A 25295-nucleotide genomic window follows, 5' to 3' on the forward strand; every position below is an offset into this window, starting at 1 on the left:
TATGCTCATGGGCTTATTTGAAAATAAAGCTTATTCATTGTTCCTAGTGAAATCTCATGTGATCAAACATTAGAGAATGCACAAATTCTGTTATATCCATAATAATAACATTACAATGTAGCCTTCATCTGACAATGGAATATACAAATTATTTCACAGCTATGTAGAGCAGGTCTTTTTTTTTTTATTTCTTATTTTTTTTTTAGCGTTTATTTATTTTTGAGACAGAGAGAGACAAAGCATGAACGGGGGAGGGTCAGAGAGAGGGAGACACAGAATCTGAAACAGGCTCCAGGCTCTGAGCTGTTAGCACAGAGCCCGATGCGGGGCTCGAACTCACGGACCACGAGATCATGACCTGGGCCGAAGTCGGCCGCTTAACCGACTGAGCCACCCAGGCTCCCCAAGCAGGTCTTTCTTTAAAAGGCACCTCACCTCTATCAAGCTTCAGTGTTTAGTCTTTCACCTTCTAAATCCTACCTGTTCTTCAAAACTCAGTTTTAGAATAATTTATTTTCCACGAATCTTCCCAGGTCCCTCTCCCATCTAACCCACTCTCCCCCAGGCTGTTTTGGATGCCCCTATGGCACTCTCAAGATCCCTGACCCTTCTGTTTTAGCACTTGTTAACAGTGTTACATCGTATTATCACTGCCTGTCATTTCCTTGTCTACTGTCCCCTTGGGCTGTGACCTTCTGGAGGACAGAAGACAACTCCACTGTCAGTGGTTAGCAGGAGGCCTAGATCTACTGCGTGCCCAGATGTTGATGATGAAAATAATAGATGCATTTTTTATCTTATGTCAAATTTCCAAATCCCTCTAATATTATCCATACCTTCACACATGCCTATTCTTCTTCTATGGATGGGCATAGCTGGAGCCTTTTTGAATGTGTCTCCTGCAGAGGAGAAAGGGGAAAAAGAAGCAACTTGTATTAATGGCTACTGCACACACTTTTTCCATTAACATTAAAAATAATCTTCGTAAAACCTAAGAGGTAAGTTTATCTCTACTTATTATCTCCATTATACAGAAACTGAGGCTCAAAGGGATAATAGAATTTGCCAAAGATCACAGAGCTCCTGAAGGACAGAGGTGGGATTAGCCTGACTCCATCTAATTTCACACTGACTCTCCAGGGAGAAGAGTGGGGTGGTGCTGGGGTTGGGTAGATGGGGGTGGGGCCTCATGTTCTGAAACCTCTCCTGTGTCTTAAAAGCAATCTATCACACAAGTTAGCTCTTACTACCCTGAATTTTACCCTTTACCTGAAGGGTAATGCTCTCCCATCATAACTAATACCTGTGTTCCTCCCCAGTCATTATTTGAGCCCCGGAGGTTGTACAGATGCTATTGTTAAGTTGTTCTCATTAAGAGAGAAATAGGGCGGGACAGGGGAGGAGTGTGGCAAATCAAATCCTCAGGTCCAACCAACCAGATAAACAAAGAAACACAGGTGCCCTTATAATTAAGGTTCACAATGAACTTGTGATGCCTTTGTGTGAAGATTCAAGACTTTTAAAGAAAAATAACATTGTCCTTAATACAGGAATTGCCTTTCAGAGGAAGAAAGTAAGTTTCCATGCTCTTACTAATTGCTTGTTACATGAAGTTGACTATCCTAGAGTCACAATATGACGTGTAATTGTAAAATTATAACAGATTCTATTTATGGTTTGTATTGGGAAGGAATGTAAATTAACACTATACTTTGGGGAGTTTAAAGTAATTCCAAAACATTTGTTTTAAATAGTTAATACTAGGTTTATAAAATTAAATTTTAATATGTTGCATTTAATGAAGTATGTGTGTGTGTGTATCAGCCTGAAAGATATTTTCGGTTGATGAAAAATTGTTTTATTTTCCTGTACCATAATCCTTAATGCTATGATGATTTGTTTTTTATGAGATTTTTCATAAGTAGTATTACCTTAACATATCTGAGTATAAAATTGAAGATGTATTATTTTTTATTTATGTGTAGAATTTTTCAGTTGCTTTCAAAAGACCTCATAAATCCAGAGAATAGATCAAATCTTTGAATATAATAAACAAAATGCATGACAAAGTGAAGTTCTAAATATGCCAGATTCTTTTCTTTGAAGAATTCATGGCTGAACTGATTTTGGAAAAGTTAGACTGAAAGAATTGGTATTTTTTTGTGTATATCGTGTCTGGGTTTGAATTCTGTTTTAGTAAATACAAGCACATGTAATGCTACATGGATTTCTTTTAAATGGGGACAGCTTCCTCCTATGAATCCTGACAGGTTGTGCATTAACCTTTTAAGTTAAATAACAGTATCTTCAGATATCAACATAAGCAATGTACTAAAATCTTTGTATCAATGTATAAAAACAACTTATAATTTATAAAATGTATAATAATTTAAAGAACTCTAAGTATACCAGGCACTGTTCTTACTGCTCTGTTAACTCTTTAATACTGAAAACAACCCCCATGAAGTCAGTCTAATATTATGCCCATTTTACAGCCAAGAAAACCGAGGAACAAAGGGGTTAAGTAACTTACCCAAGATCACTGAGCTAGTAAGTGGTAGAGCTAGGATCCAAACCAAGGCAGGCTTTAGATCCAGCCCATGCTCTTACCCACCCCACTGAATAGACAAATTAGACTCACTAGAGAGGTGATCTGAGTAATAAAATGATTATAAAGAACAGACTTTGCTATAAGGGTTGTGCCTAAATTATTGAAAATGACAGTATATATACATATGCATACATATATGTATATGTATACACACACACACACACACACACACACACACACACACACACACACACACCTGGCAGTGTGTTAGGCTAAGTGCTTTAAGTATATCCTTGCATTTAATCCTCATAACCACACTGTGATGTATTTATCTAATTATGTAAACTAGGGCAAGTTATTTGACTTCCCTTAATTTAAGCCCCAATTTCCTCAGCAGCTGATGTGGGGATGAGATTATATACAGAGTGCTTAGCATACTGCCTAGCACAAAGTAAATTCTCTTTGAAAGTTAGCTATTATTATCATCACTGGTTTTAGGCTTAGAAAAACCAAGTAACTTGTTCAAGATGACATACCTTGAAGAGGGCAGAGCTATAACTTGGAAGCTAGGTCTAATTAATGCCCTAACTACAGTGGCTAAAGAACATAGTCTTAGCCTTAAGTCTTAGCACAGTTTACTGTGCTAAACTGCACTGAATTCTTATCTGCTCACCTTTGCCACAATGCCTTGCTCATTGTAGGTACTTTGATAATAATCAGGGATATGGATTCATTAAAACAAAACTTGTTTTAATTCCAAAATAATAAAAATTTACTACAGAAACTTAATAAAAAAATAGAAGTAAGCAAAAGGAGAACTAAAAATCACTCAAGAGCCCACCTTCCAAAATAATTACTGTTACTCTTTCACAAACAGAATCATTCTAAGCATACAATTTTGTGATCTGCTTTTTCTCTCCCTTTGAAATATACTGTGAACATCTTTCCACATTGATAAATATTTATCTACTGTATCATTCTTAATGTCTGCAGACTATTACATTGTATGATTAGTCCCATTTGTTGACCCTTAAAGAGGATTTCCAATCTTTCCACATTCCAAAGAATGCTACAGTAAACAATCATAGAGCTACATCTTTGAACACATTAATGATTACTTCCTTAAAATAAATTTATAGAAATGGAGATATCAGATCAAAGGATACTAGTTAGCAGAATTTTGAGTTGGTATATCCCATCTTCTCAGGTACAAAACTCTTTTGTATTACATAAATGAGATTGTAGGAAAACAGCTCTTACTACAAACAGGGATTATTCAGTTTTAAGGAGGCACTAAGAATGAAATCATTTAAAACTTGGATTAAATGATATAATCCATGGAAAGTAAATATGATAAGTGATCAATAACTAATTGCTATTATTATATTGAAAAAACATCAAATTTGTTTCATTTGTCATTCCAAATCCTTTGTTAAAAAATGTTTATTTTTGAGAGAGAGAGAGTGCACACGCACGAGAACAAGCTCAAGTAGGGGAGGGGCAAAGAGAGAGGGAGACAGAGGATCTGAAGTGGGTTCTGCACTGACAGTAGTGAGCCTGATGCAGGGCTTGAACTCACAAACTGTGAGATCATGACTTGAACCCAAGTTGGATGCTTAACCGACTGACCCACCCAGGTGTCCCCCAAGTCCTTTTATTACCTAGGCTTCCTCTTTAGTTTATTTGAAGGTCTCAATGAATCAAGCCCTAAAACAAGAAAAAATTTGGGAATCCTGAGCATTACGAATTACTAAGTAACTTAGCAGTTTACTTAGTAATTCATATTCATACTTGTATTTCTTGTATTTTGAATCAAGGTAGATTTTCTGTAGGCAATAATGGACATTCTCTACAACCCTATGGTCTGTGAGTTTCTGAATTCAGAACATGGAAGTTTTATAAAGATCAGGAGAGCCAAAGAAGCCACTTGCCCTTTTTTTTTTCACCTACCCATTTTTATTTTTATGTATTTATTTTTTTAATGTTTATTTATTTATTTTGAGAGAGAGGGAGACTATGCAAGGGATGGGCAGGGAGAAGGAGAGAGAAAATCCCAAGCAGGCTCTGCACTGTTAGTGCAGAGCCCTATGTGGGTGGGGTTCAATCTTGCAATGGGTGAGATCATGACCTAAGCCAAAATCAAGACTCACTCACTTAACCGAATGAGCCCACCCAGGGGTCCCTGACCTACCTTTTTTTTTTATGTTTAGTTTATTACTTATGTTCGAGAGAGAGACAGAGTGTGAGTGGGGGAGGAGCAGAGAGCGAGGGAGACACAGAATCTGAAGCAGGCTCCAGGCTCTGAGTTGTCAGCACAGAGCCTGAAGAGGGGTTTGAATTCATGAACCATGAGATCATGACCTGAGCCCAAGTCGGAAGCTCAACCGACTAAGCCACCCAGGTGCCCTCCACCCACATTTTTAATTATCATCACATTACCCAGCATGGAACTAACTTTGTATATTATTCAAACCTCTGGCGTGGTTTAGCAGGCCAGACAGTAAAACTGAAGGGCTCTCCCAAATCAGGCCAACAAACAGTTTAACCTTAAATTATCATTAACACATTTATTTTAAATTATAGAGCACTAAAGTGTTGGCCATTTTGCTTGGGGTTTAGTGATGTCATTCATTGTCTCCATTTCTCACTTCTCTTTGGACATAACTTGGACAGGAGTCAACTAGCTAAACATGGCTTGAGGGACCAACTTAAAGCGCCCACACTGCCTGCCGGAGACAGGCCATGTTCCTAGTGTGCCTTCCCACAAAGGGTAAGATTTATCCTAAGGATTCCAAAGTGGGCAAGTTTGTAAACTCTCAAGGCTCAGCACAGCGTTTTGCCAATAACATTGGTCCAAATGGTGTTGGTAGACATGAACGGCAAAGCAGCTACCACGCTTAAAATTTAAGAACAGGCAGCAGTATTGGAGGAAAGGGAGTTTTATTCATTCACCTTTTCCAGCATAGATTCCAGGCCAAGCGCCAGGACCACAAAGGGAGCCTGCCTCACAGGGGCCAGTCCTCCGTCTCTCGCGCGGGGCGCCCCCTGGAGGCGACGGTGGGGGTGGCGGCAGCGACGGCGGCGGGGGTGGCGAAGCGGACGCGCCGCGCTGGGCGGGCGAGCGAGCGAGCTAGCGAGCGCTGTGCGACTCCGCGGACGTACCCCCGCGCGCCGCGCGCCGCGCCCCGCGCCCCGCTCGCCGTGTCGCGCCCAGCAGCTGCCGCCTCCTGCCGGACCGCACCGCCAGGAAGATGCGCCTCAAGAATCAGGTAGCCGCGCCTCTGATCGGCCCCGCGCCCCCGACGCCCCGCCCACCCGCTGTCACGGGAGCCGGCGGCCACGCGGCCACGTGGCCGGGACTCGGCTGCCCCCGGCGCCCAGTCCGGCCGCCCCGATTCCCACGGAGGGAGTGGGAGCCCTTGCAGTTGGGAATCGTGCCGCGCGCCTTTGGTCGGAGGACTCCTGGAGACCCCTCCCTCGCCCATCTGGCAGCTCTGTTCCCGCTGGGCTCCGGGTCACTCCCCCGCTGGCCTCCCGAGACTCCCCTGGCCTCTGGGGAGACAACCGAAAGTTGGGTGGGCGCGCGCCTTCTCTCCCGCAACTGCGGGCTGTGCCCGCGCGAAGAAGCCGCCGCCCTGCGCCACTCCCCTCTGCGCCTTTCGAGAGCTGTCCTCGGAGTGGTTTTGCTGAACTAGCTGGTGGCGCCAAAAAGTCCGGGCGGCTTCGAGCGAGCAAGGCCCCAGGGTGCTGGGCGAGCGGGCATGGATCCTCCGGGGGCCTGTCTCTCAGTGTGACTCCCGTTAATTGTTGAGAAGCTGCACTCTCCAATGGTTTCCCCCCATTACTGGCAGCTGTGGACCTGGGCTTGGGATATTTCTGGATGAGATTGAGAGGGCGCTTCTGTTTCACTAAGCACTGCTCTCGTTTAGCGGAGGAAAAAGAAGGCTCAGGTGTTGGCTAGGGGCTATCAGTGTTTTCTGATTGTTGTTTTCTCTTTGGGCTGGGGGTTGTCAAACGTTGGGGATTCAGTAAACACACGTCCTGAAGTCTTTAATTTACGGGAGATGAATTCGTTTCTAATAGGAAGAGAACCTCCCCTCCCCCAACATATCTTAAGGGATTTAGGTAGACTATAGGGAAACCAAGGGTAAGGGCTTCTAGGAAACACCTCCAGGTTTGGGGAAAAGTGAGTCTTATTGATTCCCAAGGTGTTAGCTGGTATCGTTCAACGGTGGTAATTCTCATAAAATCCTCCTCTTGGGGATTCAAATACTGCCTCCATAACGCAGTTTGGCAGGAGCCTTGTGGGATCCTGAAAGCCTATCTGTGCCCCTTACCTAACTGCTTTATTTTATTTTATTTTTTAAAATGTTTATTTCTTGAGAGAGAGAGAAGCCCAAGCAGGCTTAGCTCTGTCAGTGCAGAGACTGGGGGGCGGCGGGGGGGGGGTGCTCAGTCCCCTGAACCTCAAGATCATGACTTCAGCCAAAATCAAGAGTCTCATCAAGATGCTCATTGGACTGAGCCACCCAGGCACCCCTAGCTGCTTTATTTTAGTAGTATCCCTTAAAGAGGCTGCCTCCCTTTCTGTCTTGCATTTGTGTGCCTAGTTTTTTATATTTTATAACACTTGCAAATTGACACTGAATAAGTTTTAACCTCAGTCATTTCAGAATAAGTTTGATGTTTTAAAGTTTTGAATGGAACTTCATTCATGAGGGAAGTAGTCTGTGTGAAGTGTTTTGTAAATGTGAGTGGGTAGAATTTTAAACTGAATAAAATTAGTGTAATGAAGAATCAAAAGGTTCAATCCAGATGTTTGCCTCCACGAATCCATAAAAAAATGACAGTGCAGTGCTGCACGCTGCCTTTCCTCGTGGTCCTTGGGTAAAGTGGGCTGTGGCACTGTGGTTGACTAAGAACAAGTGGATGGTTGGATTCCTTCCATTCATTTTCTAAAGCACTAACCATTCTTTGGGACTGATGGAGTTGTGACCCACCCACCTATATAGAGGATTTTCCCCCTCTCCCAACTACTTTAGAAATATGTGAGGGATTTACAAGCAGGTTTTCAGTTAAAGAATTTGCAAGTAATCCTCTTTAGTTATCATTAGTATTAGACCCTGAAGCCTTTGCTTGCTTGTTAAGATGAGGTACTTGGATGTGGTGAGGCTGTGATGTAGAACTGGTGGCCTCGCTAATTCCACTGTGTAGTGTGTGTTTTGAATTAACAGAGAACACTTTAGCATTTGTGTAGAGGCAATATAGTTTAACATAAGGGATTCTAATTCAGATGTTCTTGGTTCAGGTCTCATCTCACGACTCAGTAGTTATCTGACCTTGCATAATTAATTTATTGGTCCTACCATCCCTCCCTTTTTATTCCCAGTAGATCAACAGGGATAATACCAACCTTCAACAGGGAATTAAATAGAATACTATATAAGTACTGTGCCTGGCATTAGGCACTCAGCAAATACTCCTGTTGTTCACTATCATTAAGCAATAGCTATTACCATCACTATTACTATATCTACTTAAAAATACCTACCTACCTATGGTTGGATAGAGAGTTTGACTGCAAAGGGCAGGAGGGAACTGTCTGGGGTGATTAAAATATCCTATATCTTGATTGGGGTGTTGATTAGAAGGGTGTATCCATTTGTCAAAACTCATCAAAACTGAACCCTTAAGATCTGTGTGCATTTGGTTGTATGTGCATTACATCTCAATAAAGTTAATTAAGAAAATTAATCTCCCAATATGTTAAGTATATATCTTTATGGAGGTGGTAGCTGACATACCAACCTAATTCTGCTTAATCTAGTGATTCATTTCCAGAGGCCTCTCTGCATATGAGCATATGTTCTTCATAAGTTTATGTTGGGTCATAGAAGGCACTCTCATTTTTCAGGTTGTTGCAGGACTGATGGTCTATGGAGAAGAATGATTGTGTGGCTTGTGCTGAGATGCTACGTAATTTGAAACGTACATATAGCGTTAGTTTTTACTAAATAGCTTTTTAAAATCAGATTAAAATGTTTTATTTGATCCAGTAGTACTTGTTTGCATAATATATCCATCAAGTAGGCACAGTTCCTGAAAGGCCAGAGTCATTTTCTATCCCTTTTCTTGCTTTCAGTAAATTCTTTGTATCGTTCATACTTAAGTGAGATACCTAACATGTTTTTAGCACAGCACCAGGCATGTAGTAAATGCTGATATATGCTAGATGTTATTATTAAAACTGATAGATTCATATTCATCTTTTTTGGAGGTCAGAAATCAACATTATGTATATTTTAATGTCAATTCACTATAAAGATGTGAAAAACAGGTGTTTTCCTGAAGCCTCTCTCCTTGGCTAGAAGATGGTTGTCTTTTTATCTTAACATGGTCTTTTCTCTGTGTGTGTATGTGTCCTAATCACATCTTCTTATAAAAACACTACTCATATTTGAATTAGGGCTCACTCGTATGACTTCATTTTACCTTAACTACTACCTCTTTAAAGTCTTTATCTCCAAATAATCATATTCTGAGGTGGTAAGTGTTTAGGACTTTAACATATTAATTCTGGGAGGTTATAGGTCAGCCCACAACACATGGTATCTAGTAAAAAGCTGTGTTGGTTCTTTCAAAATAACTCAACAATAGAATATGAAACAAGTCAGATTTTGATTCTTGTTTTAGAACAGTTCAATTTTGATCTAAATGGTGTAGTTCCCTACTGCAGTGAGAAACCCAAACATATCCATCACATACACACACACCTTTTACATGTAAGGCCAATTACAACTGAGGCAGAGTTAGGGTCATTGTCTAAGCTGAGTATTCCATGCATGGGTCCACTAAAAATCATGTCCTTCATTGATTGGGAAAGATAGCTATACAGCAGCGTCCTAATCTTTCTGCCTTTTTAGTACTTTGGATAACGGAGGTAGAAGGTTTGGCTCTCTGGAAAGAAACCACTTACTCCTCTGATACCTTTATACTTAGTGCTGTCTTTTGAGCTCTTGTTTGACTTTCCAGGTATCTCTCCAACAAAATAATTATACTAATACCTTTATACATATTTTGTACATATTCAAACCATGAATTTATGGACCCAAATTTACTGCACAAACAACCTTTGTTCCTTAAATCAAAGCCCTTAAGTTCCTTAAATCAAAGTTCCTTAAATCAAAAATAGTTTACTCAGAGGTACCTAAATTGCCCACCTCATGGTTTATTCCCCTTACCAGTTTGAGGTTCATCTTGGCTCTTCATGTTCATGCATCAGGATATGATATTTTATCTAAAGAAAAAAAAAACTAAACTTATGTTGTGCAAAAATGGCTCTCAAATGCATTCTGTGTGTTACTATCAGTTTGTGCTAATTTGCACAGCCTCTGAACAAACTGGCAAAGTGGCTAGTGTTGATGTTGCAGCTGCTGCAGTGTTCCCAGTTGCTTTAAGAATTTTTACATTTTATTTGTATAATGATAGAGTTTACAGTTATCCACAGCGTGTTAATTACAAACACTATCTTTTATAGTACCAGCTTTATTCTTGATCTTAAATTTCTTTTAACAGAAATGTTGCAGCTTTTATATTTAATTATAATGGGGATTAATCATCACTTGTATCAGTTTTTACCTGCAAGCAAAAACTTGGAACAAATCATAGTTGAGGTGAGGCTATTAGACTTAGAATGCAATGCCAACAAACCTTTCTTTTTTTGACTTTAAAAATTTCCATTAAGAAAAAAATTGCTAATATCACTGAGCCTCATTTCACATGATTGATCAGATAATTGACTGACTCATCCATTTGGCGAATGTTTGTTGAGTGTCCAGTATGGGCAAGGCTCAGTTGTAGGTGCTTGGGATAATGCAGTGAACAACATTCAAATATCCCTGTCAATAAGGGTGCAAGGGGAGATAGACATGAAAAGTAGCCATAATAAGCAAGTACATTATATAGCATGTTAGAAGGTTATAAGTGCTCTGGGCTTGGAGGAAGTACAGTAGGATAAAGGAGATGAGGAGCTTGGGTGGGGGATTGCAATCTTGAATAGAGCAGGCCTCATTGAGAAGGTGATATCTGAACAAACTTGATGGCAGTAAAGAAGTTAGCCATATGTCTCCCTGGAGAATAAGCAGAGGGAACAGCCAGAGGAGAGGCCCTAAGGCAGGAGTGTACCTAGAAGGCTTCAAGGAACAGCAAGAAAGTCACTCTAGGCTAGAGAGGAGTGAACAAGAAGGAAAAAAAGATTATAAATTGGATTATAATGTTTGTATGCTGAATAAATTTTGTCGTGGTTCATCATACACTGCTAAGTAGATAGATGTTTAACTTATATACTACGCACATTGTAGGGGCTCTGCAAATGCTTCCTGAATGTTTCTTTAACAAATGTATTGGTGCTTTTAAGAATTGGTTCTGAACCACAATAAAAAATGGAATCACTTCTAGAATTGTTGCTGATTCTGGCACCAGCAAAAGTTAGAATTGGAGCTGGGAAAGGAGAAGGGCAGGAAACTAACATGGAGATGCTGATGTGCAGATGACTGAGTCTTGCCTTACTGTTGTCACACTGACCTCACTAGGGAATCAATTTTTCACTTCGACTTAAACATTTGGTACTGAAAAATTCCTTTTCAATTTGGTTTGTGTCCTCATGACTTAAATTTTTAAGCAGAAAGTAAAAATTCCAGTGTAGGGGATACTTTTGATTGGAAAGCTTGAGATGTGTCAACCTCAGGATTCCCACACCATAGCATTTTCTTGTTTACTTCTTATTGGATGCATCACATAATTATCATATTTGTTTACTTTATTTACAGTTTATGAAGCATTTTTTTTACATATTTGTCCCTCACAACAAATCTATGTGAAGGTGGAGAGCCATTATTACATTTTTGGACTGAGTGTCTTCCATTTGCTCTCTAGATCTACTCTCTACCCTTTTCCCCATCCTTTCTGTGGATTTGGAGGCTGCCTTTCATAGATTGCATCTGTGAGGTCCATTGTCCTTTTGCTTTGGGAAGGATTCAGCCAGTGGTGTACTAGCAGGATATCTGAGGGCAGAAAGAAATTGAGTTCCAGTGCTAGGCTATTGGTTAATAGTGGTGTGTGAAGGCCACAACCCCTACCATCCTACAACTGTAGCTTTCTCTCTGGATTTTCTAAGGTCTAAGGGATGGCAAAGGGTCTCCACTTCTGCCAGCCTGGGGTGCTTCATCTCCCTTGATGAATTCTCTTATTAAACCCTGCCTAATTTTACGCTTTGAGTGTGCCCTCCATTTCCTGTCTGGGACCCTGACTGAGGCACAGCTTTAAAGATGACAACGTAGAGAAGTTGGGTGACTTGTCAATGAGAGAAATCTGGTAAATGATGGAATAGGGACTTGAATCCTATTTTTGTGACTCAGAGGCACAATTAATTTTAAATATACCACAGAGGAATATATTCCAGCTGGCGGATACTATTGAAAAGCCTTTCTACTTTGGTCTCCGGTTAAAAGTATATTATATGGGATATTATTTATTGATATTTCCTTAAATGTGGAAAGGCTTTTGTAAAGAATAGGGCTCTTTAGAAAGAAATATTATTCACTTTCTTGCCCCCAGACAAAATCCTTAACATATCATATCTTCATAAGAAAAGCATGGAGACAACATCAGGAAGCAATTAGACTGCTTTTGGTTTTTCAGGGTGATGAAAAATAAGGACAATGTGAATAATCTGTGATTTTCCTTTTTCATCTCTCTACTGGTCTACCATGAAGTCCTCTTTACACATTGTCTTACCTTCCTGTCTCCTCCCCTCCAACTGTTCCCCAGCACCAAACATTGTCTCAAAGTTGTAGATCTCAACTTAGATCTCCCTGTCCCCCACTCTCCACAGGATAAAGCCCAAGCTGTTGGTTTGTCATTCTCCATCTATCCTTACCTTTATATTTAACCTCATCCCCCTTGATTTTCTCCAATTCAAATCCTCCACTTGCTACAATATTAAATCATTTGCAGTTGACCAAACATGCTTCATATTTGCTTTTGCTTATTTGCATTTGTTGTTCTCTCTGCCTACAAAATCAACTACCCTTGCCCTGAGCCCCAGTATCTGTCAGGAGAACCACTTACCCATCAGAGTTCTGTTGGAAATCATCACATGAAACGTTGTGGCCCCTGCAGGCAGAATTGCCACACTTGAGGAAAGAAGCCAAACTCCTTGAGGACAGAAATGGATTAAAAAAATTTTTTTAATGTTTATTTTTCAAAGAGAGAGAGGGAGCACAAACTGGGGAGGGGCAGAGAGAGAGGGAGACACAGAGCTCGACACGGGCTTAAACCCACAAACTGTGAGATCATGACCTGAACTGAAGTCAGATGCTTAACTGACTGAGCCACCCAGGCACCCCAAGGACAGAAATGGATTTTATTCATCACTCTATCTCCTGAGTTCTGGGGCCCTCTACTTAGTGAACCCTTTACTGAGTTCTGGGACCCTCTACTTAGTGGACAATCAACAAATATTTATTGAGCAAATGACTTAGTATAAGGCCCTTCAACCAAAACCTTTATAAGAAAAGTTTTGAAGTTGTTTTTACTGATTTGAATTGAAATGTTGGGGCACCTGGGTGGCTCAGTCGGTTGAGCGGCCGACTTCAGCTCAGGTCATGATCTCGCAGTCCGTGGGTTCGAGCCCCGCATCAGGCTCCGTGCTGACAGCTCGGAGCCTGGGCCTGTTTCGGATTCTGCGTCTCCTTCTCTCTGACCCTCTCCCATTCATGCTTTGTCTCTGTCTCAAAAATGAATAAACGTTAAAAAAAATGTCAGAAAGATGGGGTGAGGGTGGTAGCAAGGAAAAGATAAAAAGCAAAAATTCGGGGTTGTCATCAACTAGAGTTTCTAATTAGGGAGTCCATGCCATGGAGTCATGTTTTTGCTGCTAGAAGCCTGAGTAGGACTCTGTACAACTCTGGCCTCTTACTCAATGTATAGACACCTGTGGTTGACCTGTATTAGCTTGCTCTGCTGCTATTATAGAAGGGATTTTTCTTTTATTTTTCCCCCTGAAGATGAGTTGGCCATCTTTTCCCTACATCTCTGATATTAAAGATCTTTTAGTTCTCACAGCATGAATTTCTCAACAAAGGGTCATCTGGGAAGCAGCAGTTTTGAGGATCTTACTCAGGTCATTGGAGCTAGTGTTCCTGAAAGTGCCTGGTGCATAACTGTAATAATAGAAGTCAGATCCCAAGTTTGTATTACAAGTGAGTGTTTTGTACTACAAACTCTCCCTGTCCACTCATGCTATCACTTGTTGAGGGGAAAATGATACTAACTGTAATACTATACTGTAATTTGAAGTCAAATTACTATGTTGTTTGGAGAGATAGGGCAGAAGAAAAAATTTTAGTATACATGGGACACTCTTACTGTGTGTTGAAATAGTATTTCTCTCTCCTCTGAAGATGTGATCTGTTCTTCTCAGGTGTATATTATTCAAGGTTATAATATTTTTATACTAAAATAATTTCAAAATACAAGTGGTATCAAACATTTTTACCAAATTAAAGTAAGTTTGAATTATTTTTTCTGATTTTTGAAATGGGAGAATCACACTCTACAAGGAGAAGTGATTGAAGTAAACAAAAATTCAGTGATCTGTCCTCTAGTTACAAAATGTTGTCATATGGCATCACAATGGACCTGCTTTTCTGCTTTTCTAGAAAAGTTCTAGATCAGTTTTTTGTTTATCTGCTTTTCTAGATAAGTTCTGTTCAGTGGGACATTCTCTGATTCATAAGACAGAAGAGACGTAATAAAGTTGCCAAACCAAATTGGGATAACCTGTACTGTAAAGACTGTCATAATAGTCTTTTTTTTTCCTATGGAAAATTGGACATATGTGGGATGGAGTGATATTCAGCATGGATGAGGACAGGATAGGACCTATAAGAAGAAAAAGCAAACCACAAAAAATTAAGGTGAGAAATGTTTGTGAGTAGCAGTGTTATTACCTTATGTTTGTAGAGGATTCTGTCACTTTTTTCTTACATTTTCTGCATAAAAAGAGTAGTATAACGGCTCCGGGGTGGCTCAGTTAGTTGAGCATCTGACTCTTGATTTCAGCTCAGGTTATATGATCTCTTCGTTCATGAGATGGAGCCCCTCATTGGGTTCTACACTGACAAAGTGGAGCCTGCGTGGGATTCCCTCTCTCCTTCTCCCTCTGCCCCTCCCCTGTGTGTGCATGTGCACACACACACACACACACACACACACACACTCACTCTCTCTCTCTCTCAAATAAACTTTAAAAAAGAGTGGTATAAAAGGAGCATTAAAACTGAAGAACAAAAGTAAAAATGGAACTCTGAACCAGTGGTAAGACTTCTGAGATAATTTCTTTATTATAAGTGTTCTTGTTCTTGTGTTCATTATCCTAGTTTATGGCATCATCATTTACCCAGTGAACCTGAGCAGAAAAATGCTGAGGAGTTACTGTAGATGCATCCTTCTACTTTACTATCTACATTTAGTTACAGTCTCTGAGGCCAGATAGTCAATTTGATTTTTTTAATTAGTTGAGTGCTTAGTATGTACCTTATTCAGAGAGAATGATATAGATAAAAATTATTGCACTTGTGGAACTTACATTTTCTTAGGCATCACATATTTCTGATTTAAAGATAAGATTTCTGAAATGGAAACCCATTTTTACAATCAATGTTTGAAAAGAAAACAACTAAACCAGAACTTAGTGAGTTGTGGTGTGGTTATCATGACCTGTACATGGACGAACTTAGTGAAGCTCATGGTAGGTATCTGTTCAATCATCACCTCAGTTGCATTATTTGCATTTAGGAGTCCCATATGCAATTGAATTATAACTTCAATTTGTATCCCTGATTGTCATGTAAGTTAAAAAATAGCCAAAAAGCACATAAAAAATGTTTAACATTATTAGTCATTAGTGAAATACAGATCAAAACCATGATGAGATACCACTTCACATCCACTAGCATGGCCATAATAAAAATAAAAATTAATAATAATAATAATGTGTTGGCGAAGATGTGGACAAATTAGAACCCTCATATATTGCCAGTGGGATTATAAAGTGATGCAGCAACTGTGTTAAAGTTTGTCGGTTCATCAAAATGTTAAATATAGAATTACCATATGACCTCCACAGTTCCACTTCTACATGGGTACCCATAAGAATTGAAAACAGTTATTCAGGTACATGTACACACATGTTTATAGTGCACTCTTCATGATAGCCATCAGGTGGAAACAGTCAAATGTCCATCAACGGATGACTGGATAAACATTATGGTATATACATATAATGAAATATTCTTCAGCTATGAGAAGGAATGAAGTTCTGGTACAGGCTACCGCATGGGTGAACCTCCAAAATACACTGAAAGAAGTGAAAGAAGCCAGATAAAAAAGGTGACACATGATTGTGCTTATATGAAATATCCAGAATAGAAAAGTCCAAAGAATTTGAAGGGAGATTGGTGGTTGCCAGGGACTAGTTATGGGAGTGGGAATGGAGAGAAACTGCTAAATGAGCAAGGGGGTTTTACTTTGGAGTGATTGAAATGTTTTAGAACTAAATAGAACTAGAGAGAACAACATTGTGAATGTACTAAATGCCACTGATTGTTCACTTTAAAATGGTTAATTTCATAATATGTAAATTTCACCTTGATAAATTATTTTTAAAAATACTATACTATGATGCAAAATTCAAATAAAGGTTATTTTGTGCCCTCAAGTTTGTCTATCATATACTATCAGTGCAGTTAAAAACAGAATAAATGGTCAAATCTCTTTATATAGATCTTAGAATTCAGAGTTCAGAGAGATTGGTATGACTTTTTCATGTGTCATCAAGGATGGTTATACAGGCACCTGACATCTAAAGTCAAAAGCTTGACTTCCAGTAGAAGCTTTATTATACATAATCAGGTATAACTGGGGTATCCATGTTCCTTTTGCCCTCAGAAGCTCAGAGTACATCAGTATGCCCCACTCAGGACTCGTGAGTGGTATTGCCCTTTGCAGCTAAGTCTTGAGTAAGCACTGATGGCAGAGTTGCAATTTGCCTGGGCCAGGTGGATCCAGAGCAATGACCAAGGACTTTGTGAAGCAGTCTCCTGCTATTACCATGTTGAGGAGAACCTCGGCAGGCAGTAGCTGAGGATGTGCTAGACTGGGTCCTCTTCTAACTGTGACACTACTACCAGCATGACCCCATTTGTAGCAGCAGTATTCCCACTGTCATCTGCCAAGTCTCAGACAGCCTCAGAACCCAGTGGCACTGTGAGCTCATGTTTCCATGCCCTCACAGGCCCAGAACTCTGGTCATGCCACACCTACTCTGTCTTTTGGAGTCTGGCTGGACAAAGCTGTCTGCTTACTTCTTAAGGGACAGATACCCTGAGTGCCTTGTAATACTCAAGCATGATTTATATTCCTCATTCAAGGTAATGTTTCTTTTTTTCTCTTGTTGGAGAAAAATTTAAATAAACACATGTTTCAAATCCAGCAGAGCATCTCCATACGTTAAAAAGTATCAAAACTTTGAATAACCAAATACAGAAGAAACCCCAATATTCCTTGATGCCTTCTGAGATTGTAATATCACTCCTAACATATCAAAGAGGCCAAGTTCACCAGCATGGATTGTGAAAAACAGAGTGCCTGTGATGCCCTGCTTAGCTGTCAATGACCACAAATGATTGACAAGATCTTTGCATAATAGCTTCTGTTTATTCATAAAATTATATACAAATTAAGTTTTCAAAGTTTGAATCTTAGCCAGGCTTTAATAGTTGCTATTTTCTTTGATACTGTTTTTAATCTTAATATCATTAAGTAGATTATGTACTCTTCAGGTAAACTACAGAGACCATGGGCCCTCTTTCTCCCTTTTATTTTACTCAGGCCAATTTACACATTTATGTTTCCTGTCTAGCCCCTATGGTGTTCTGAGTTTATAATTCCCAAAAAAGACTGAAATACTTTAATAGTACATTCTAAGTTTCTGGGCACTGTTTTAAGTGTTTTATCTGTACTGACTAATGGAAGATCACAACCCTATTAGGTACTGTGGCCACCATGGAGGTCTGCTATTCAGACCTCCCTTCAAGAGACAACTCACTTTATCTGCAAGGAGCACAGATAACAGCCTCCAATTGCAGTGCCTTAAGGGCATGCTTTTCCTGGACAGTCCCAGCCAATGACTGAGAATGGTGGAGATACCAGAACCTGACCATTTCTGCCCAATGTGGGACTCCTCCTATTGAAAATCTTTGTCCCAGAGCTCCCCTTTGGGTTGGCCAAGCCTTTGTCTGATCTTTACTGTGGTGTGAGGCTCCCTCTCTCCAATTCTACTTCCTCTCCCTGTATTCTCACAATAAATTGATAAATCTCTTGCATCCCTGACCCTATCTCAGTGTCTCCTTCTGGGAGGACACAACTGATACAGGTAGGTACTATTATTATCCTTAGTTTACAGATAAGGAAGACAAGGCATAGAGAGGTGGCTCAAGGTCTCATAGCTAAATTGGTTTCAGTGCCTTTAATCATGTTCTTAAACCATTAGGGTATGTTACCTCTCCATTCTAAAGTTCTTATCCAATTGGGGCGCCTGAGTGGCTTAGTCGGTTGAGCAACTGACTTCGACTCATGTCATGATCTCACGGTTCGTGGTTTCAAGCCCTGCGTTGGGCTCTGTGCTGACAGCTCAGAGCCTGGAGCCTGCTTCGGATTTTGTGTTTCCCTCTCTCTCTGTTCTTCCCCTGCTCATTCTCTATCTCTCTCTGTCTCTCAAAAATAAATAAACATTAAAAATTTTTTTAAGTTCTTATCCAATTAAGTATCCTTTGTATGGCAGAAACTCTGCTGGGTTCTAGAAATAAAGAAATGAATTATATAGCCCCTTATCTCTCTCAAGAAACCCATAATATAGTGGAGAAAACAAGGAAAATAAGCAGATGGTTTCAATCTTTGCTCTCAGTGCAATGATGAGATGAATGCAGGGGGCCTGAGAGTCTAAAGGGAAGGAATCTAATTTGTGTCATTTCTCACTTCCTCTACCCCTGGTATGGACATCCCCTTCCTCTTCTTATCCCCCTGCCCCATGCCATCTGGGATGCCTGTCATGTTCTCTGACCCCCCTAAAACTGAGTTGGGCATGATTGTTCTGTATTCTTTCAGGAACCATCTGTCTTACCATACCACAACCACCTTAGTTGATGTTTACTGCTTGTCTCCTGCTTGTCCATGTGCCCAGTGCCTAGTGGCATGCCTAGCTACAAAAGTGTTTGTTGAATCAATGAATGAAGAGAATCATTTGTTTGCTTGCCTGTTAACTCCCAAACCTAGAACCTTTCAAGCTGTGAATAGAAAAGAGATGTTAGAAGAGAATGCACAGGACGGGAATGGTAAGGAGGCAAATGAATTATACCTTTCTCTTGAGAGAATCTCACTTTTTTTCTCACTGTCATCAGCAGGCCTGAATTCAGGGATGTTTTTGTCTTCTTTAAAACTTGGGTTCAAACATGGACAAATGCTTTCTATCTTGTTTATGATACAGATATGGTAAGCTGATATTTTTATCCATCCATCCATCCATCCATCCATGCATTTGTTTATTAAGACTGTAAACACATATCTATGGAGTGTCCCTTGTGTGTTAGGCACAGTGCTAGGTACTGGTAATAGTGGTGAATGAGAAGCACAGTCTCTCACCTCAAGGAGTTTTCATTCTAGCAGGGCAATTGGGTTCTAAACAAATACAACCGGAATGTCCCCTAGACTCCTCCAGTTCATAGATCTTAGATGAGGTCATTTTAAATCTTTGTCACTGAGTCCAGTATGTCTATATTCTTCCATGTACCAGATGGCAAGCTATCAGTTCTGTCCCTCTCTTATGTCTATGGGCATACTCAAAGGCTATTTTTTTCCTACAAATTAAATAATGCCTATCATAGGTATGTGCTTTATAGTTGAATAAACCTTTCACAAATTGAATATTTTTATCATTGTTATGAATATAATCATATAATATGTCCTCCTCCTACTTACGTTTCTACTTTTCTTCTTCTTTGATGCCTCCTTTTACCATATATCCTGGCCATTGTATGCTGTTCTGTTTGTTGCTATAAAGCTGCCTTTCCACTGTGCTACCACCACTATTGGAAACACCTACATGTGACCTGCTTGTTTTTCAGCTTCCTCTGTGGCCCCTGTCTCTAGATTTCTGTTCCTTTATCAGCATCTGGAATGATCTAGTACTAAGACTTGCTGCATTCATCTCATTAGCTGACCACTGCTCTCCCCACAAGACCTCTTGGAGCATCTGCTCTTTCTCCTGCCAGTTTGAGTTTGTTGCCATTTTTCATACCTCCAGATCTCAGATGCTCCCCTCTCTCCAGTCACTGGTCAAGCATTTTCCTTTGTTTATTTATTTATTTATTTATTTATTTATTATTTTTTAATTTGCATCCAAGTTAGTTAGCATATAGTGCAATCATGATTTCAGGAGTAGATTCCAGTGATTCATCCCCTATGTATAACACCCAGTGCTCATCCCAGCAAGTGTCTTCCTTAATGCCCCTTACCCATTTAGCCCATCCTCCCACCCACAACCCCTCTAGCAGCCCTCAGTTTGTTCTCTATATTTAAGAGTCTCATATGTTTTGTCCCCCTCCCAGTTTTTATTTTTGCTTCCCTTCCCTTATGTTCATCTGTTTTGATTTTAAATTCTACATATGAGTGAAGTCATAATGACATTTGTCTTTCTCTGACTAATTTTGCTTAGCATAATACCCTCTAGTTCCATCCAGGTTGTTGCAAATGGCAAGATTTCATTCTTTTTGATTACTGAGTAATACTCCATTGTATATGTATACCACATCTTCTTTATCCGTTCATCTGTCAATGGACATTTGGGCTCTTTCCATACTTTGGCTATTGTCAATAGCGCAAGCATTTTCCTCTTTTTTAACATTTATTTATTTTTGAGACAGAGACAGAGCATGAACGGGGGAGGGTCAGAGAGAGAGAGGGAGACACAGAATCTGAAATAGGCTCCAGGCTCTGAGCTGTCAGCACAGAGCCCGACGCGGGGCTTGAACTCACGAACCGCAAGATCATGACCTGAGCCAAAGTCAGACGCTTAACCGACTGAGCCACCCAGGTGCCCCAAGCATTTTCCTCTTTTTATGTCTACCTGTTTTTGTAGGGATCCCATGATATTGTGACATGGGCTCCTAGTGACAGAGTTATTTCATTATCACACATCTTTTCTTGCACTGTTAAATGTGGCTTTCAGTTAGAACCTCCCACTGTACCTGGAACCACTGATCCCATCGAGGTTTTAGGCCTACTGTACCAGCCTGTTTCCTCCTTTATGGTGGTTTTTTCCCCCACAGGATTTCTGTTTTTCTTCTGTTCAACCTGGAAGTTTTAAACCAAGGATGCATAGGGTGCATAAAGGAGATGAGAGATCCAGTGGAAGGAATGGCTCTATGCAAAGCCCCAGAGACCAGGAACAGCATGGGTGTGTGATAGAGCTAGGTATGCTGAGAAAATGCAAGCATCGCAATGTAGCCAGTGCATTGTAGCATGGAAGGGCTTAGATGGCAAGAGGTAATCCTGGGAAGCTAAATTGTGTCAGAACAAGAAGGGCCTCTCTGGATTCTGAGAACAGAAAAAAAATAATCTGGAAATGAAACAGGTTGAATTTTCTCAAATGCAGGTGTTTTATTGGTAACTAATTTTCCCCTGACTCTCAAAAGCTGAAACACAAGCTGCTGACATTTTGTATGCATTATGCATGCCTTGCATTTCTTCTTGGTCCTTCTGTCCATCTTTTTTACTACCTAATGGGACTGGTCTAGACAATGTCTAGACTTATTGTCTGTTTTCTGAATCTGTTGATTGTCATGACCTGCTAGTTGCTTCAAGCTTCCAGAATCCAGTTATTAACCCTTCCAAGTTTTGGATATGCTAGGACTCTCAGATGAGTCTTTTTTTTTTAAGATTCTATTTTATTTTTAAGTAATCTCTACACCCAATGTGGAGCTTGAACTTACAACCCTAAGATAAAGAATCGCATGCTCTACTGACTAAGCCAGCCAGGCACCTCTCAGATGAGTCTTTTTTGCCCCCCTGCAAGGAATTACTCTTGTCCAAACCAACCAGATTTGAATAGTCACCATGTGGATATCTTGAAGAAGCAATCACCATGACAACCCTACGACAAAATCATATTCCTACAGCAATGGAAGACTGTGCTCCCACAGGAAACTCCCATCCTGTGCATCTGTCATGGTCCCTCCCATGTGAAGCCTTGTCAGTCCATGTTTCTCTTACTTTCCTTTGAACTCTGGAATCTGACTGCTTATTTCATTCATTTGACAGTTACTAATACTTCTTAAATTTCAGTCTTTTTGTGTATTTCAGTCTTGAATCCCCAACTGATTGTGAGTTCCTTGAAGGCAGAGAACATGGAGTTAAATGCTTTGAAGCCTCCTCAGGAGCCATTTTTATGGCTGGTGCAGATAGGAAGTGTTTGGTATATATTTGCTAAATGAAACAATTGGGCCACAGGCGAATGAACTGCAGGAAAGATTGAACTGCTTGGAGAACCCAGAGGTGGTTCAGAAGAGCAGCCAGGCAGCATGGGCCTGCGCTCTGGAGTTATCAGACTTGGAGTTACAGCCCTGTGAGGCTGCTCACAGGCTGTGTGACTTAGGGAGGTGGATTAGTTTCTCTGAGCTCCTCCCCCCTTTGTTTTTTTTCCTCTTCTTTTTAAAACAAAGTTGATAATAGAAACTTCACAGGTTTGTTTAAGGATTAAATGAGATAATATATCAGCAAATTAAATCACTGCTGTTAAGGTTATTCTTCATAGAAATAGCTCTTTGTGTTGGAAAAATCAGAAAGACAGGGAAAGGTTAGGGCAGATTATTTGTTGTAGAAAAGACTGGAAAAAAGTTACTTATTTATGTTGGATTAAGTAGAAGATCCTTTTTTTGGGCTTGAGTGCTGCTCTAGAGTTGTACTGTCTGATTTGAATTTGGGCCCCATTTTCTGCTAGCTATACAACATTGGGGAAGTCAACTTAAACTCTCTGGACCACAATTTTGTCATCTGTAAAATGGGGATAGTAATATTTACTGCATAAAGTTACTGTGAGAAAGAAATGAAACAACCCCTGTAAGATGCTTGTTAGCATAGTGCTAGGCACATAGTAAGGCTCCTGATAGGTTGTTTTATTTATTGCTACTTGTATCAGTTACCTATTACTATATAATTAACCACTCTAAAATTTAGTGGTTTAAAACAGTGAGTGTTTATAATTGCTCATGGGTATACAGATCAGCTGGACAGTTCTTTTGATGTCAGTTGTGCTCATTCATACATTTGCAGTCAGGTCTAGGGCAGGAAGGTAACTCTGTGATCTTGGCTGGGCTCTCTCACATGTGTAGGGTCAGTGGGCTACAGGCTGTTCCAGGATGGTCTTCCCAGGGCTCACTGGGATGTTTTCCATAGTCTTTCTTTCTCTGGAAGGACAGTCAGGGCTTGTTCACATGACAGGTAGGCATGAATCCAAGAAAGAATGAAAGTAAGCAAGAACTGACACCCTGGGATTTCTACTGCATCCTGTTGGCCAAAGCACATCACAAGACCAGCCCAGATACAGGCATGGGGAAAAAAGATTACATCTCTTGATAGTAAGATCTACAAAGTCACATTGCAAAGGGCATGGATACAAGGAGGGGTGAAGATGTGGCTAGTTTCACAGTTGCTCTACCATACTACCTTTACATTCCTTCTAGAAATATGAAAACAAATATTTGTACCATGGTTTGTAGATTACAAAGACCTTTTGCCTATAAATACTGAGTCTTATAATGAGACTGTGAGTTAGGTATTTTTGAGCCTTTACTAGGTGCTAGATACTATCTTAAGCATGTACTTCTATTGAAATCTTTTTCTTACCCTTTCAGCATACATTGGTTGCTAATGCTTAGGCAGTAAGCTTTCCTTCTCGGCCAACTGCTCTCCTGACTCTTCCAGGGTCATTTTATTTACTTCCATGGGATTTCACTTTCTCCCTTTATGTAGAGACATTGATACTCCAGCCTAAATCTTCTTGAATTTTGTTCTTCTTAGTGCTTGTTAACCAGTGTTTCATAGTTGTCACATGACTGCCTCAAACTCATCTTGTCCAGATGTGTAACCAGATGTGTTATCATTTTAAAATCTAATTAGGCTGATACTTCCCAGAGTGAAAATACTATGAAAATACAAATACATACAGTAATATTTTGGCCTTTCTGTGACTTTTATGTATGACTTTTAACTCCTTAAAGTTTTAGAGACACTGCAAATGGCTTTCTGTAATTAACATTCTTAGGAAAAATATCTCCTGGATAAAGGCATTTCCTATTTGGCCTTAATCTTGGGTTGGAAGGTAGGGTCCTGGATGTACACTGGGTAGTTTTTATTTAGGGTTTTAGTGGTGCTACTAAATATAGCATGTCCCATTTTTCCTTTTCCCTCAAACTGTCTCATTGATGTAACATAAAACCAAATAGAACAGTGTCGAACAGCTTGAAAGAGTGAATATCATGTGTTGAAAAGGAATATCACAGTATCACCTGATAAAAATAGCTATACCCACAGCAAGCAGAGATTGGTGCACTCTAGAAGAGTGCATGCTTTTTAAAGGTTTGATTCACTTTTTACCCCCAAGAAATTGATAGGTGTTTGCAAAAGCTGTACCAGGTAAGGGTTTGCTGGATGGGGAAAAAATAACCTTTAAACTTGGTGGTCAAGTATAGTTCTTAAAAATAAGCAGAAGAAATGTGGTTAAAAGGTCCTTAACTTTTCCATGTTACCACTCAAATTATGTTCATATTTCTGAGGATTGAGGCAGAGGTTTGGCAAAGTCAAGATTAAGAAGTCTGATGAGAAGGGGATCATATTATTTATTTATTCTACAGGTCTTAAGCAAGAGACCACATTATTTATTCAATAGCATTAATCAAGGAAACACTTTATCATGGGTATTAGAGGATACAGAGGTGAAACAGACAAACCCTCAAGGAATTTACTACCATGTAGGGAAGACATATTTATGCATATGAGTACACATATAATATTACCATGCCAAAAGGGACAGATATTGTCAGAAAGGTATCAAGTGATATAGAATTTGTATGTTCTGTGAGTACCAACTGCATCCAGGCACCATGGTAGGTGCTGGGGACACAGCTTACATTCTAGCAGGGCAGGCATATAAATAACAAGCTAATAAACTATTAAATAAAATAATACAGGTTAGGGGGAGAGACCTAGGGGTGTTGTTTTAGGTGGTCAGGATTATGGAGAGATGAGGGTGGGAAATGGAGGTCTTCCCCCCACCCCCATTTTTTTTTAAGTAGGCTCCATTCCCAGTGCAGAGCCCAATGTAGGGCTTGAGCTTATGACCCAGTGATTAAGACCTGAGCTGAGCTCAAGAGTTGGACGCCTAACTGGCTGAGCCACCAGGTGACCCTGAGATAAAAAAGTGGACATGACTAGACATAGAATAAGAAATGTATTTGGGGAAGAGCATTCTAGTTGGACTGGTTTTGGGGTGGATGAGATGGGGTAATCAGGTTCAGGGGAGTTGGTGAACCTCCATCTTTTATTTTGAAAAGGCTTTTAAGGGGGAGCA

General features: G+C 40.1%; 1 protein-coding gene across 1 annotated transcript in view; it reads left to right on the forward strand.

Moving 5' to 3' along the window:
* The first annotated feature begins 5721 nt into the window (after window positions 1-5721).
* ELAVL4 (ELAV like RNA binding protein 4) overlaps window positions 5722-25295 on the forward strand; it is a 146572-nt gene continuing 126998 nt past the window's right edge. The window contains exon 1 of the mRNA XM_043574938.1: window positions 5722-5820. Within this exon, the coding sequence (XP_043430873.1) occupies window positions 5803-5820 (18 nt within the window). The 5' untranslated portion in view covers window positions 5722-5802. The remainder of the gene's footprint in view (window positions 5821-25295) is intronic.

The sequence above is a fragment of the Prionailurus bengalensis genome, chromosome C1 (genome assembly GCF_016509475.1).
Source record: "Prionailurus bengalensis isolate Pbe53 chromosome C1, Fcat_Pben_1.1_paternal_pri, whole genome shotgun sequence".
Lineage (NCBI taxonomy): Eukaryota > Metazoa > Chordata > Mammalia > Carnivora > Felidae > Prionailurus > Prionailurus bengalensis.